The sequence below is a fragment of the Anas platyrhynchos genome, chromosome 22 (genome assembly GCF_047663525.1).
Source record: "Anas platyrhynchos isolate ZD024472 breed Pekin duck chromosome 22, IASCAAS_PekinDuck_T2T, whole genome shotgun sequence".
Lineage (NCBI taxonomy): Eukaryota > Metazoa > Chordata > Aves > Anseriformes > Anatidae > Anas > Anas platyrhynchos.
The window spans coordinates 7679398-7694643 of record NC_092608.1 but is presented as its reverse complement, the minus strand read 5'-3'; the positions used below and the strand labels follow the sequence as shown (position 1 = coordinate 7694643).

At 42.7% G+C, this 15246-nt stretch overlaps 1 protein-coding gene across 21 annotated transcripts in view; it reads left to right on the top strand.

Moving 5' to 3' along the window:
* Nucleotides 1-15246, top strand: part of EIF4G3 (eukaryotic translation initiation factor 4 gamma 3) — a 152347-nt gene that overhangs the window by 94355 nt on the left and 42746 nt on the right. For 17 of the 21 annotated variants that reach the window (XR_011804627.1, XM_027443099.3, XM_027443094.3 and 14 more), the window contains 2 exons: nt 3966-4074; nt 9688-10533. Coding sequence is in view for 20 of the 21 variants with exons in the window: in XM_027443099.3 (XP_027298900.2) it covers nt 3966-4074; nt 9688-10533 (955 nt within the window). In the remaining variant the exon portion in view is untranslated. The remainder of the gene's footprint in view (nt 1-3965; nt 4075-9687; nt 10534-15246) is intronic. The other 4 variants (XM_072026772.1, XM_072026782.1, XM_072026775.1 and 1 more) reach the window with 1 other exon arrangement.

Sequence of the window (15246 nt, the reverse complement as noted above, 5' to 3'; positions counted from 1 at the left end):
AGCTAATGCAGACACTTATTGGATCACTTTTGCGTTCAGAAAGCTATTTTAAGATACTATAATTAAGTCAAACAGGACAAAATAAATGCTTTTCTAGAGGAGGTTAATAAGCATGAATTTTTTATCAGCTGTAATTTGTATGCAGAGCACACCAGTGATGTCCAATCATCTGCTCTAAGTAAGGTATGCAAATATTTCATTGTTTCATATCCAGACTTTGTTTTGATTAGGTACTTGGAACCACTTTTGTTAATCACAGAAGAGCTTCGAAATAGAGCTCACCAGTAAAAGTTCATTAGTGCAGCATAACTGAAAATTTAAGCTCACTTAAGCCAGGAAATTCAAAGTTATTGTCCCAACAGCGTCTATAATTCATTTCTCTTAAGCAAGTCTAGCATCTTGGATGCAATTAGATGGTGCTTAGTGTATGCCTTAATCTGTATGTTCAGTGGCTGAATTCCAGTAGCTGTGGATAACTTTGAACTGCCTAAAATCAGGAAACTTTAAATATTCAGCCATGACTTTGCTCAAAACTTTTTAGGGCTTTTTGTATTCCCTTTCCTCAGCTGCTAAAAGCTGTGAACAATCAATGTGAGATTCATATGAAAAAGAAATACTTGCATATTGAAATACTCAGAATTTGCGACAGCTCCTGGAAGAGGTGCACGGGAAGTGTTGCTGCTGCCCTGTTCCCCCACGCCTTCCAACCAAACTGTGCACGAGGCGGTTTTGGATGAGATTGCATCTGGAGAACATTCAAAATGCAAACCCAGAGTCTCAGGGCTTGAATAAGTGTCATCTAATCGAAGCAGCTCCCTGCATGATGATGTTTATGGTGGTTTTTATTATTCTTATTCTTATTATAGACTCTAGTAACACTTACTTCACATTGACTGCCAGTATCTGATTCTGTAAGCTCATTACTTAAGCACCACAGTCACAGAAAGAAAAACTTGATCAAGAAGTGCGTGGAAGCCACTGCTGTAGACCTGTCCCTGTCAGAAATATAATACTTTTTAAAAAGAAGCCAGTTTACAATAACAAAGTGTGTTGTGTCTACAGAAACCAAAGGAAATTTTAACTGACCCAAAATGTTGATAACGCAAGCAGTAGATTAAATACGGAACATCAAAAAACACTGGGCTTGTCCAAAGCATGAGCAGTGCTGACAAGACTCGCGTTGTGTGGTTTAGCCATTTCTGTCCTTTTCGTATCTCCCGCTTTGTTTTGTAGTCAGCACCACTGACCAAGGTGTGCTTTTGCTGGAGGCTTTCCAGCACCTTTGTTGTGGTTCCCCAAGCCCCTGTGCAGCACTGTATGCTGACCAGTGAGCCGTCCCCAAAAACTGTAGATTAACCTCCAACCCAGGGAAGTGGCTCTGATGAACGTGTGCGGCTGCTCTGCATTCTCTAGTCCGTGAGAAGATGAATTTCCCTTTTTATGCCAGGATTTTTCTGAGGTTTAGTTGCTCAAATGCTTTAAACTCCTGCGTAAGAGAAATGAAGATACTATTTATACGTTTCTAGCACTATGCTATTTTTCACACTATTTTTTTTGCCATGAAGACATATAAAAACCAGGACCACATACAGAATTTGGCTACAGTATTTGCTCGGCGCTGACTCACACAGATCACCTTTTAAAGAGCAAGAAGTGCTCTTATTTTCCTGGCAAACCTCTTGCAAGTATTGGTGAGTTTGTCACGTTTTGTGTTTTCTTGGTCTACAGGCCATGGCAGGATAGAATAACAGAGCCAGTCTTTTAGCACCATAAATCACAAGAGCAATTTTGAGTGTTTTTTTTTTTTTTTCCTAGAAAGTCTCTAAATGCTTCATTTTGAAGCTGAGAGACCATAGGGGTCATTAATTAGGTACCATTTTTATTGCTTTGCAGTATGGCTTCCATAAAATTAGTATTTTCCAAAGTTCTTAAGCAAGCTTGTTTACTGACCCAAGGATCTTCAAGGCTTACAGGTTTCTTGCTCACTGGTTTCGTTTGGTTCCTGCTATTCTTATAATATTCTTCTTTTTCCCCATTGATTTTGTCCGTACATTTTCATAACATGAAACTAATGATCCTCTGAGGGTGAAGGGAAAGTGTTCTTGAAATCCACTTGTTTGTAAAATCTATGTTTTGTTTGGCTAACTTTGGGTTTGGCTGAAGGTACAGATGCAATTCTTCATTCGTCGTCCAGCCACTCTCATCAGGCTCATTCCTGGAAGAGGAGAAGTCCCATTTAAAAGTTTCAACCCTTCACTCCACCTACTTAGGTCTTCTATTTTTTTCCAGATGTGCTTTTTGCACAGTCCTTTACCTTTCTGTTGCCTGAAATGGTGAAAAATCATGTAATGAAGATAATCCTCTTTATTGTGCACTGTTCAGATGTGATAGCTGAAAAAGACGGAAATGGGAGTCCCATGAAAAGGAGCAGATTGCCAGAGTTTTCTTTTGAGGGAAATAAGTCCTACATGGTTTTCTGATACCTGGTCTCAAAGAAGGAATTAGATGCCCATGACTTTGGCATTGTGCTTTATCTTTATCTATTGTTTAGAAATCCCCATTTGTGTAAATGTTCTGCCAGCATGGGTTTGTAGCTAGATGAAGAGAACCACCTGTAAAAAGCTGGATGGCTTTTCATTTTTAGATTATAAAAGTTATCAGCTTTCTTTTTTGCATGGTCCCTGATTTAAGGGGATTTTACAAATATAAGTAGTTGACTTCCTAGTCTGTGTTCACTGTAATGTCACAAGTGCTTTACCTTTAAGTCTGAGTAAATTTGGTGATGTTGCTTGGTCTTACACAAGCTCTGTGTTAGATTCTAAGATGAGACAAGGTGGGGTTTTGCGTGTTTTTTTTTTCTTTTATCAAACCTTCACGTACATAAGTGAAGTTGTCATTTGTCCCATTAATGCTGGGGAGATAGTTAAAATACTTGGTCTCTGCAACAGGCTGTATCTTTTTCAGTCTTGTCACTTGCTGGTCTTGCAGATTGTTTTTATTAGTAGAATATATACAAAATTGGTTGGGATCCAGGTATACCTGCTCTATTTTTGATTAATGCAGAATTGTTTTTTATTTTCAGTATTACCCAGCAGGTATCATCCGTAAGTCTGTGGAAGGCATTAGGTGCTTTTTTCATACCAGCAGCACAGGTATCCTCATTCTGGGGGATGTTCCCAGTGTGACAGTAAATATTAGTATGCGAATGCATGTAGATAGATGTATATTATAAACTATTTATGCATACATACACACCTTAACTATATATCAGCATACGCATGTGTGCGTGTGTATATATTTTGGGTAGACGTGTGCGGTGTCAAGAGTTGGACTTGATGATCCTTAAGGGTCCCTTCCAACTCAGGATATTCTATGATTCTATGATTCTATGATATCTGCAGATGTTGTTGGGTGTTTGAACCAGCAGTTTGTAGTCCATTCGTGTGAGCAGCTTTTGTGTTCAGCAGAATGGCACCTTGTGGCAGTTGTACTAATATCTACAGTTTCAACGCGCTGTTTTCCGATGTTTCACTCAAAGAATATCAGCCCTTTGAACTAGCTGGTCAGCTGAGAATGGAGCTGAGCCCAGAAAGCATGCTGAAGCTACGGGGAGGTCCTGGAGACCCTTGGTACATACCTGACTTTTTGCAGACTGCTCAGAGGAGCATTGCTGCTGCTCTTGGAAGAAACATTAGGAGAATGAAGTGTATTAATAACCGCGCTGTCTTTTTCTTGCCATTGTTAACAGTAATCGTCTCTTTTTCCCCCTTTCCTGCTGCCTTTTCCTCCCTCCCTTTCCCATGTACTTTTTGAATCGGTCTGTGTATCTTTTTTTTTTCCCTGCCTTTTGTTTTTCTTTTCTTATCCCACACTACTCGTCTCCCTACTTGCTTGCTTGTGTTCCATGTTGCTAGTTTTTATGTTCGCACGCTCATTATCACCCTTTTTTGTACTTCAAATCCCAGCAGCTGTCCAGCCAGGTCCCAGAGCACAGCCCTGTGGTTTATGGGCCTGTGGAGAACACCCATCTCGCTGCCAGCACCCCTGTCACTGCGGCTAGCAACCCGAAGCAAGGTTTGTTGATGGATATTTCCTCCATGCTTATTTTTAGTCATTTTTCTCCTTTCTAGTTGTAGTTGGAATATTTTTGGCATGAAGACAAGCAGGGTAGCAGTCAGCAGCAATAGGAGGGGAGGGACTTCTTTTCCTCCAGTGGAACATTTAACAATGTGTTGCTAAGGGAATTAATTGAAATTTGCCAATGTGAAACTGGTTAAAAATAATTGTATTAGAGCTTATATGTCCTAAACATTGTTTCAGAGCACTGAGAAGTGTGAACCTCCTCTAACCCACACGCCATCCTTCAGAAACAAGTGTGTTGTCAGTAAAATGCTCATAGCCAGGGAGACTTTCTATCATTTGAACAATTTATCAGCCATAGTAATGACATGTAACCAGAACATCGCGTGGCTCATCCAGAGCCATTTGTATATCCTACAGGACACAGGAGAAATTAATTAGAACAAATGTTATTGTGTGAAGTGTCTCATAAATGGCTTACTAAATTTTGCTGACTTCAGTGTTAAACAAAAAGAAAAGAACACAGAAAAAAATTCTTTAATGCTACATTGCATTCTCTTACCTAAGAATACATATGTGAAGGGAGATATTTAACTGTCTGTTTAAAGACAAGGAAGGTGTCCCAGGAGAGAAGGTTGTGTGTTCCAACTCTCCTCCTACACTAAAATTTCATAGCCATCTAAGAGCCATTAAAAAGCTTCAGTTAATGTGTATGCTGCTGTCATGTTACTGGACTTGGTGTTGTAACCCAGAGTTGACATTCCTGTGTACATGTACATGCATATACGTTTCATACAATGTGTACATGAAAGCTGAGAGGTGCCATCTTCTATTCGCAAGCGTTTCTCATAAGCTTTGAGCCTGCTGAGATATTTCAGAGTGTTTGCTAGAAGGAAACTAAACTTCAGAGAAAGGTAGCTTTGAAAAGAGGAAAGAATCTAACACTTCAGATGCCGCAGACCCAACTAACAGTGTGGTCACTGTTTGACATTGAGCGAGGGGAAGTATCCCCGAGGCTGGTCTCTGGATTATAGAATTTAATGACAGCGTTGCTCTCTTATAGCCTTAGCGTAGACTTCAGGGCTTTTCCTCAGTGAAAACCGCTCACATCTCTAGATTGGGGCTGTTCCTGGAAGTGAATCACGGGGACACTTGGGAGATGTCTGGTCCCATCTCCCACTTGACTATCTCCAGCCACGGCTTTGGCTAGCCAAGTCCCTGTAAGCCTTCGGGGATGGGAACTTCTCAAGTTCATTCCCTCTGCTGCTGCAGATCTTTGTGCAAAAAGAAGTCTCTGTCATCTCAGAAAGGTGTAGGTACATGTAACTCCCAAAAAATGACTGCCCTAGCCAAACTCAGCTCGCAGGCACTCTGACATGTTGCTGCTCAGCTCCAGCACAGCCATGATGCATTTACCCCTTTCAGCAAATTGACACTGAACCATAAAATGCAGCACATTACACCAGCTCCATCACAGGATTTCAGCTCGGGGTATGAGAGCTTGTGTTTCCAGGACAATCCAGTCCTCTCCCCACCCCCCTTCTCCTTCCATGCACTTTCGTTTAACTTAATCCAACTGTAAGTTAACTGGAAGTAAGTGGTCTTTATTTATTTAGTTACACAGGTCTGGCTATACTGGTTTAAATATAAATCAGGACTTGAACTGGGATTTAATACTGCTGAGCTTTCCTGTGTTTATCTCCATTACATCCCGGAAAGATTCAAACATTTGTTCCAGTCCAAAAATTGCTAAAGAGCACTTTTATGTAAGCATTGCAGAGAAGGAATGAGCACTAAAATAACACCATCAGAATTTGGGTGGGGGAGAGCGGTGTGAAGCAGGGGGGTCACAGGCAGCGTGTTAGAGGTGAAGGTAGTTTAGATGCCATGGCAATTACTGATTTAAATGGAGCTGGTGGCCTGCGGGACATATCAACAAATACATGCTGAGGTAATAGAGTCGCTTTTTCATTCATTCACTTTGTACCCAACGTTGGATTCTTTTGTTCCAGAATCAGTAACAGTCACAGATAGAGTCGCATAGCAAAGAAATTGGGCGTTTATTAAAACCAGTATTAGTGCTTCCCATGGGCCCCCTTCACTGTGTTCACCCCGTGGATCAGACCTCCCTTGTGCCCTTCACCTTGGGTACTTGTTTGCATCAGTTGAAACTTGGTATAAAGTTGCCATTCTAATTTAGTGATATTCAGTGATCGTTTGGCAGTTATTTATAACTGTGTGCAGCCCTTGGCCGATTCACTGGCTTTGAGATCAGGAGCAGAGCACGTGTGCCGTGCAGACAGCCCCAGCCTCTGCTATTTCCTCTGCCAGTATCTGCAGTCCCTGTTATTTTTGTGTTTAAGCCATTAGCACGGCTGCTGAATTTGGGATTGTGCTGCCTTTAAAATCCTTGGGTTTTCTTTAAAAAGATGAGCAGCCCGCAGCCTGTATTTGTGGCTTTCGAAAGCAGTTCCTGGCTTCTTGGCCTCCCAAGTTCATAGCAGTTTGGAGGAATGCAGGAGAGGCACACCTTTGTGGCTCTGGAGTCCTGGAAACATTGTTCGGGGGCAAGCAGTTGTCGTTCCTGCAGGTGCTGGTGTGTATGGCTCAACAGGGCTGCAGCATGCAAGGATATAGCTGGAGAAATTAGGTCAAGCTGATGGCAGAGCACAGAGGAGCCTGGCTTCAGGCCTTGGCTGGTGCCAAAGTTGTAATGGGGCATAATCATGCATGGCATCAGAGCCACCCGCTTCTGCTCAGCTTGGGGAGGTAGCACAGGTTCAGTGTGATGTTTGAAGGATTACACGGTGAGTCTAACATGCACCCCAAAACTGCCCACAAAGCCAGCATCAGTGCTGCCTTGCAAGTGTTTGCATCAGGACAAAAGATGGAAAAATAGCAGCAAGACCAACAGTTATTTTCAGATAAGCACCATGAAGTAGGATTGAGTTCCTGAATCCAGCAAAACCTTCTCGTCCACCAATCTCAGCAGCCTCTGCCACTGCGACCACCTGGCAGCCCAGCTCCCTCTCTTGCTTTGATGTCTCTGCATGGAGGAGATTGCAAGCATCTGAACTGCTGAGTTTTGTTTTTTTTTAAAGTATTTCTAAAATCTTTTCCTCTTGTGTTCCTCCTGCTTTTCTGCAATTGGGATTGAACAGAACCTGCAGAGCTACAGGGACAGAGTAGTTTTGCAAGATTCGTATTTGTCTGAAGATTAAAAACAAACAAACAAACGAAAAACATTGGTGCAAACTTTTCTCCTGAACTGCCTAGTGTTTCCAGCATGTACTTGCTAAATATCACGTGAGGAACGATCTTGGCATATTTAGGAAAAGTAAGGGATCTGATTCAATTTTGATGAATTGCACTGATTTTTGTTTTGTCTTCCCAACTGTATGTTGTTTCATGTGACCGTTTCTGCAATAGCTGGCAGGGATGAATATTCCTTGGCCAGAACATGGAGATTTGTTCTCTGTGATGGTAGTTCAAGTTAAGATTTACTTTTCATTAGCCAGATTTGCTCATCATTCTTCTGAATTCTTCCCTCAAATTACTTCTCTCTTTGAATTTTGCACACACAGCCTGTATCTGGTAGCTAAAGTACTCCCCAGATCAGGTGTTTTCTGAAGAAGGTGTGCTTAAACCACTGTTTCTTAAATGCAGTTATATATTTTTGCTGTGTTTTTATCCCTTGGAATGTTTTTCTAGATACTTCAAATGAGTTTTTTTTTCTTTTTGTGAGCAATCTCATTTGACTCAAGGGAGAGAATATCCAGGCAGTTGTTTATAGCGAGCTGTAAATGTCAAGAATGCTCCATGAGTTTTCTGCAAAGGATGCTCCAGAAATCGGAGGTGACGCATTTTCTTCTCTAAACCAGTTCTAAGGTCCTTTTTCTTACATGGAGCCTTCAGAATCAAAATCAGCTGTTGGGATATGTCCTCCCATCTTTTTCTTTTTTCATGTCATCCTCATCCAAAGCCATCTCCCTGCATGCCTCATTACGTTGATAAACTACCACTTTGGCCGTGGTCCTGTCTGCTTCCAGCTGCCGTCAGCCCCAGCAGAGTTCCGAAGTTCTTCATGGCACCAGCTGTTCCTGAACACAGAGCCTGGTGCTCCAAGCAGTTTTGGATGGGCTCTCCTCCAAAAGCCCTCTTCCTTCGGAGGCTGTGCTGAAAAGCCCCAAATGGGAAGCCCGCAGAGCTGGAAGAGACCAACCAAAGCTGTGCCTGTTCAGTTCTACCTGAATTTGGATGATTTGGGCTTTCTCCTGGCCTTTGATTTCCTAACCTGAGGCTTTGTGCCTCCACATTTCCCAGAATTGCTTTTTGATGTCCTGGCATTATCCCAAAGAAGTTCCCTATCGTTTCAGAAAGCCCTGGGGCACAGCTTCCCCCATGGGGGCAGGTAAAGCTGACCTTCTCCTAACCAGGGTTGCAAACAGGAGCACTGGGTCCCTGCCACCTTTGACTGATAGCTGTCTGGTCTGGCTGGCTGAGTTGTAGCACTGGGACACTTTCCTGGGCAGATCTTACAAGCTTTAAGAAAAGATTTTACAGTCTGCATCTTGTAGTCAAATTAGAGGTAGCAGAGCAACTTTTAAGGTCCTGGCTTGTGCTTCCTTCAAAAGGAGTGGGGCTGCGTATTTTAAATGAAGTTGTGGCAGACTTTTGGGAGCTGCATGATGTGCATGGCAGGGACTGTATCACAACGTCTACTGCTAATTACAGGGACTTCTCTGTGCACGGTATTTTCCCATCCTTAGGGTTTGGTTTGATACAGGTGCATTTTTCACTGTGCTTTTCCAACCCTGCTTGACATCTCTAGAGCACAAACATCGAAAGGTAACTAACACTGCTGTTCTTTGGTGTGGCGGCTCTGCTTAAACCCGTTTTGTTTCTGCTCTCTTTGGAAAAGATAACTTTTCCCTGCTGAAATTCAGAACGCAGAAAGGGGGATTGTGCCCTTTAGTCTGGTATGCTGAAGGGGGATGGAGTTTAGAAATAACAAGTAAAAAATAAACTAACTGTATCTCGTGTGTTAGTATTGATGTGCCACGTGGCATCCATCAGTCGTGGGGCAATTTTCCCATTTAGAAGGGAGAGCACTGCTGCAGAGAGAACTTGCAGGCTGCTGGATGCTCTCGCCAGAGCCTCTGTTTGCCTGTGTTTTGGAGCATGAGTTTGCCCAGGTCTCAGTGTTATGTATGGCCCTATGCTCCTTTGAGGCAGAATCCAACTGATTTTTGTCTTCTGTAATTTCTGTCAAGAAAAATTGCATTTTCAGCAGCAGAGTGTCTGCAAAAAATCCATGCTTTGCATTGTGCTTCCATGCCTTTTCTGTGAAGGACTGCCATTTACTGCAAAGCCTACATGCAGAAAAATACTAGTAGCCCCTGCATTTCCAGATTTCCAAGCTGCAGGTTGCCCGGGCTCTTCCTTTAGATGCAGAGATGGGCTTCAGGTGCCTCTGGTTTCTTCCTGGAACATTCTTGAAAGCAGTCAGAAGGCAGGCAAGGGGATCCAAGGGAAGGAGGTTAGATACCATGAAGGAAAGTGGAATTGACCTGTTTGTAACACTGTTTTTTTTGTTTTCTTTCCCAGAAGAGAAGCCAAAACCAGATCCAGTATTAAAACCGTCTTCTCCAGTCCTTAGACCAGAACCTACTGTAGAGAAAAAAGATCAAGCTGGCCAGACAACCGAGGCCGCCCCAGTGGAAACCCCACCAGAGCTTCCTCTTGCTCCATCGCCAACCCCAGCCGCTCCCGTCGCAGTCGTTCCTGCAGCTGCTGTCATCACCGTATCTAGTAAACCCGCATTCACAGCTGACTCAGAGGAGAGATGTGAACTCGCTTCCCCAAAAGAGGAGGCCATGCCTATATCTAATGCCACACCCTGCACGGACACAGCAGACCCTTCGCCAGCAGAAGAGGCTGATGCTGAGGTGTGCAAGGAGCCTAGTAGTGTAGCATCTAGTGATATTCCAGTGACTGCTAGTACTAATCTAATTAATGAATTGAATGGAGTTAGTGAAAAAGTAACTGCTACAGAGAGCGTAGTAGATGTAGCCCAGCAGGAAGTTGCGCCATTGACTGCTGAGTTGGAGACACCAGAAGCACCTCCAGCAGAAGTGGAAAGTGTGCCATCTTCCAGTGCTCCTCACACCGCTCCCTCTCCTCCTCCAACCCCTCCTCCAACCCCTCCTCCTCCTTCTCCTCCTATTTCTGTTGCTGCTGCTGTTACCACTACAACTCCTTCTCCACCTCCTCTTCCATCTCCTAGTGCCCTCCCTGTTGTTCAGGGAGATTTAGAAGGAGAGGAGAGCACAAGAACTACTCTTAATGAAGAGGTAAAAGATACTGAAACGAAGGAAGAGACAGAAGCAGATGGGCAACTGGAGGAGAGTACAGAGGCTCAGAGTTTAAACTCTAGCAAGAGTCCTGTCCCAGGTAAGTGTTTGGCACCATGGTTGTGTGCAGTAAACTTACAGATGAAGGAAAGGGGTCTTTGGGGTTATTTTTCTATCAGTGGATTCTGTTTGTATCTGCCCCCAAATTCTGATTCTGCCACATGACCGTTGTTCTGATGTAAAATGCTAATCTTTGTTTGTGGAGGGGGAAAAAAAAAAAAGAAAAAAAAAAGATAATCAAGAGGTAGCCACCTTCGCACGTGCATCCTAGGGTTGACTGGGTTCATGTAAGCTTCATTTTGCTTTCATGGGGTCATAGAACAACATTCCCAAGCACTGTTAGCAGGATAATTAAAAAGATACCACTAGTGTTCGCTCCAAGATCAGCCAGTTGGTTCGATGACCTATTGCTTCACATTTATCAGCCTGCTCCTAAACCAGCTTTAACACTCAGCCCTTGAACTCCTTTGGTTGAACCTTCTGAACCAGCAGGTTCTGGAAACCTGTGGGGTTGGTTTTATCCAACTATAAAAATGTGTCATGGTGTTACCAGAAGTAGGTAAATGAAACAGCCCGCAACGCTTCAGTCATTTGAAAGAGCTTTTAAGTGTCTCACACCTACAGCTGCTCACCCTTAATTAATGGTGCATCTGTTTTTCTTCCACGAAAGTAACACGTAAGCAAAAATCTCTTCTTCTCCTAGCTAGGCTCAGCTGTTCGCCTCATTTCACGGTGCCTGAACTTCTCAGAAAAACAAGGTACTCAGGTTTGGGAGGCGTAAGGACTTGTTATGAGTTACTAAAAAATGAAGTTTCTGTAGTTGCCTTTTAAAACCTAGGCTACTTCTCTCAATGTCATTGTCTGTCTTTGCTTTCAGTGTCCTGGCATGTCACTGTGTTAGTGGGTTAACTCAGACAACCTGTTTTTATTTGCTGCATTTCCTATAGAAAAGTGCTTTTTCTCAGGACTTCCTGGAAATGAAACTGTGGAAAAGAGGTTAAATCAATCAATTACTTGTATTTAGCTGCTTGAGAGAGTATAATGGTGGCTATTGTGCATGCCAGCAGCGTTAAGCCATTTAAATGTATCGCATCTTTCACACCCTGTTCTGCAGTCCTTTCAGAGCCCTGAAGCTGAGGTTGTTTATTTAAATATCATTTGAATTTAAAACTGATGGAGTTTGGACAAGAAAGGCAGGAGAAACAGTAGCCTTTTGTTCAAAAAATGACATTTAAAACGCTTTCCTGTAATTTCGTTCTTTTGAATGCTTACAACCTCACAGTTTTAGGGAGGGATTCGGTTCTCGGAGCAGGTGCGACTCCTGTGTGCACTTGGTGAGGCCGGGGCACGGCTGTGCCTTGTGCTGGGTGAGCTCGGGGTGGCTCTGGTCCTTGAGGTCTTCCTCCCGCAGTGGCTGCTTCGGGAAGCATTTCCCCCAGATGCAGCTTCTTGCCTTCAGAAGATCAGTCTGCATGTGTTTGTTTGTACGTTTATTCTTTCATAAGCACATGGTGGAAGCATAATGGCATCGATAGCTTCTATTACTGTGCTCTTTTATGGGCTAAATTAAATGAAAAGCAGAGGCTGGCCTGGCTCCATGTTTGTGTGCAATGCTGCGCAGGATCAATACGCTGGATCTTGCTGATCCAGTATCTTAAATAGAATCCAATACCTACCTAGAAAAGATCAGAAAGATCCCTTCGCTATACCAAGCATAGGTTTGCGTGTGTTGTTTTTTGTTTGTTTGTTTTTCTGTTAATCTCTTTTCTCTTTTTATTTTACTCAGGTCATTTTGCTCCTCTAGCACTTACTGTTCTTCAATCTGAAATACTTCATAACCTAAATTAATTTCCTTACAAAGCAGAGAAATGGGCCTTTTTGTGTAAAAAAGGTTTTACACAGCCAGGTTCCAGCTTGCAAGGTTATTGCTTGCTTTATAGTGTCCTGTGGTTTAAATTAAAAAAAAAAGAAAAAAGGCAGCGTTTGGGGTTTTTAATTATGTAGAAGATTAATTTTAATGCTCTAATATCATTAGACCAGACAGCATGCATTAGCCAATACATTGGCTTTTGCAATACGGAAACAAACATTTCTCAAGTCGCATGAAATATCACTCGAGACTGATTACCAGTAGAAGTTCCGTACTTGAAGGAAAGCAAAATACTCTCCACGTCAGGATTTTGTACTTTGCCCATCCTGTAATGAAGCGTAACTGTATTGCGTTTCCCTGCCAACCTTTTTTGGGCAATAATTTTACAATTCTTTCTTGGAGAGAGGAAGAGAGATTTAAATAACATAACCTGAAGGTGACTGCTAATGCAGGCATCCTTTTAGGCAGCATGAGGAATTACACGTCTCTGCCAGTACACTGGAAAATACAGATGTTGAACTTTAGAAGCAAGGAGGAAGGGCTGTATTTTTTTTTTTCCCTTGGACTAAAGACTAAGAGGCTTTTTTTATGATCTGTGGAGATAAGATAGAAATTGGAATAAGGGAAACTCCTCAAACACGTGCTGGTAAGCATGAGCTCTGTGACTTTTAGCAATATTTCTTTGGGGCTTTCAGCACCGTGTGGGTTTTCAGAAGTGTGTACTTATTACAGAGCAGTTTGTTAGCTACAAATCATACTGCTTTATTCCCTTTAATGGTAGCTGATCTGATTTGACTGGGACGCTACTCAGACCAGAGACCTCTAAGAATAATCCAATTGCTGCAGGAAGTGAAGGAGGCAGCGCTTGTTATTGAGTGAGTATTGAACCCGTCCTGCACGGCGCAGAGGGCTCCAGGCTGCAGAAAGCACTGGCTGCTGCAGGAGGCACTAAATCAATGCCCTGGCTACGGACAGTTATTAAGATACTCCTGGCATTCTGCAAAAACAAGCATCTTAGCTGCTCTGCCCCAACAGATCTCTGCTTTTCATGCTTATAATCTGGCCTGCCGAAAAACTTGGGGGTTCCTGAACGCGAAGTTAATCCACCTCCCCTCTGAAGAGTCTGGGCAGCACTGTTGAGACTTGGAAACGTATCTTGTGTTTTGTGATGGAGGTGGCAGCATTTCAGGGGTGGATGGAATTATTTGCTTGTTCAGGCACTTTACAGAAAATGCCATTTTGCTCTCTAACCATTAGAAAAAACAATACTTTGATTTTTCTCTGTCAAGTTCTGTATATAGATACAAGCAAATATGTTCAGACCACAGAAGCATCTCTAATATCCAGTAGTTCTTTTTTACACTCCAAGAAAACAAATTTTGTAGTGTTTGTAGCAAGAGATGAGTTGAACAAAGCCGACCCTTTTGTGATCTGAGGAAACTGTGCTCGCTCTTTTGCACTGGCCTTAGATTTCCCCTGCATTTCCAAGGTCAAAGGATCTCTACAGGGGCACTGGTGGTGTGTTCATTGTACTTTGCTGAAACTAGAGTGTGCCTGGCTCTCTTTTCTATTTCACACAAAATATCCTGTCTGCTCTTAATGTCTGAAGTTGTATTAGGCTCCATCATGACAACAGCAATTTTAGGGATATTGATACCTGACGCTGGCTGGTTCATCTGTAGACTGCTCATTACATCTCTAGCTCCATTCCATGATGAAATCAGCAAATTCACTGAGCTGAGCCTCGAATTGTGGTAGTGCTTGCATGACTGACAAATTCTGTAAGCCCTCTGAGCTGGTCCTGGCTCTCGGTCGTTTCACGTGTTGTTGAGGCTCTGGGAACTTTCTCACTGTTTCAAGCTGTTTGCAGTGTAGTAATAATCTGGGGGTGGTGGTGAGGGTCAGTCTGCAAGGCAGAGTAGCCCAGGGCTTGATTTTCAAAAAAAAAAAAAAAAAAAGTTGTTGTTGACCTGTTGGCATAGTTGGTCCTGCTTATCCCCTATAAAATGGGGTTGAGTGTAAGAGCATCAGAACATTGAACCGCTGGGCACTGCGGATCTTTGTCCTGCATGCACGGTGTGACACCAGGCATCGCTTCTCGCTGCTGTTCCTTTGCCCAATGTTTGGAACAACGTTCACTCATCTCCATTGCCAGAAAAAAAATCAACAGATATTATCAAGAGAGGAACACAGTTTTCAGCCTGAGATCCTTACCAAAAACATTGTCCCAGCTGTAAGTCATCAATGGCATACGGTTGCTTTTGTTACTAAATTTTTCTCAAGTAGCTTTGCTGGCTGCAGTGAGAGACCAGCACTTCTGAGGGGGCAAAACAGGAAAAAAATTGTTGGTCGAGTGGAATTTATTAAAAAATAAAGAAATAAAAAGGAAAAGGCACTACCAGAGCCGTGGAGCCTTTAGGACATGCTATGAAAGCCTGCCTTTGATGTAATCTTTCTATCAAGACTATCATGAGAAGCAAAGAGGAAAATAAGAGATTGATGTCTGTCCCAGGCAGAACTCCTAGGAACATAGGAAGCTAAAATAACTTAATATGCATCGAAATTCAAAGGACTTTCTTTTGCAGAGCTAATTTATGAGAAGGATTTCAGTATAAAATAGCCCAACTGGCTGCAAGCCCCTGTGCTTCTCAGTTGTGGAGTCTGTAACAAGCAATGTGGGGCGGTAATTGGAAATATCTTGGAGAAATATCTCCAGCACCCAAAACTGGAGGACTGGAAATATAAATCAGGTTTCGCCTTTTCCTTGATTTTATGCCATATCCCACTGGAATATATTTTCTTCTTTCCCATGAGCTGTAAGGAGATGGTGAGTATCTGCTTTGTTTTTAATGGCACATTTGGCTGTAGAGAAAAAGAATAATA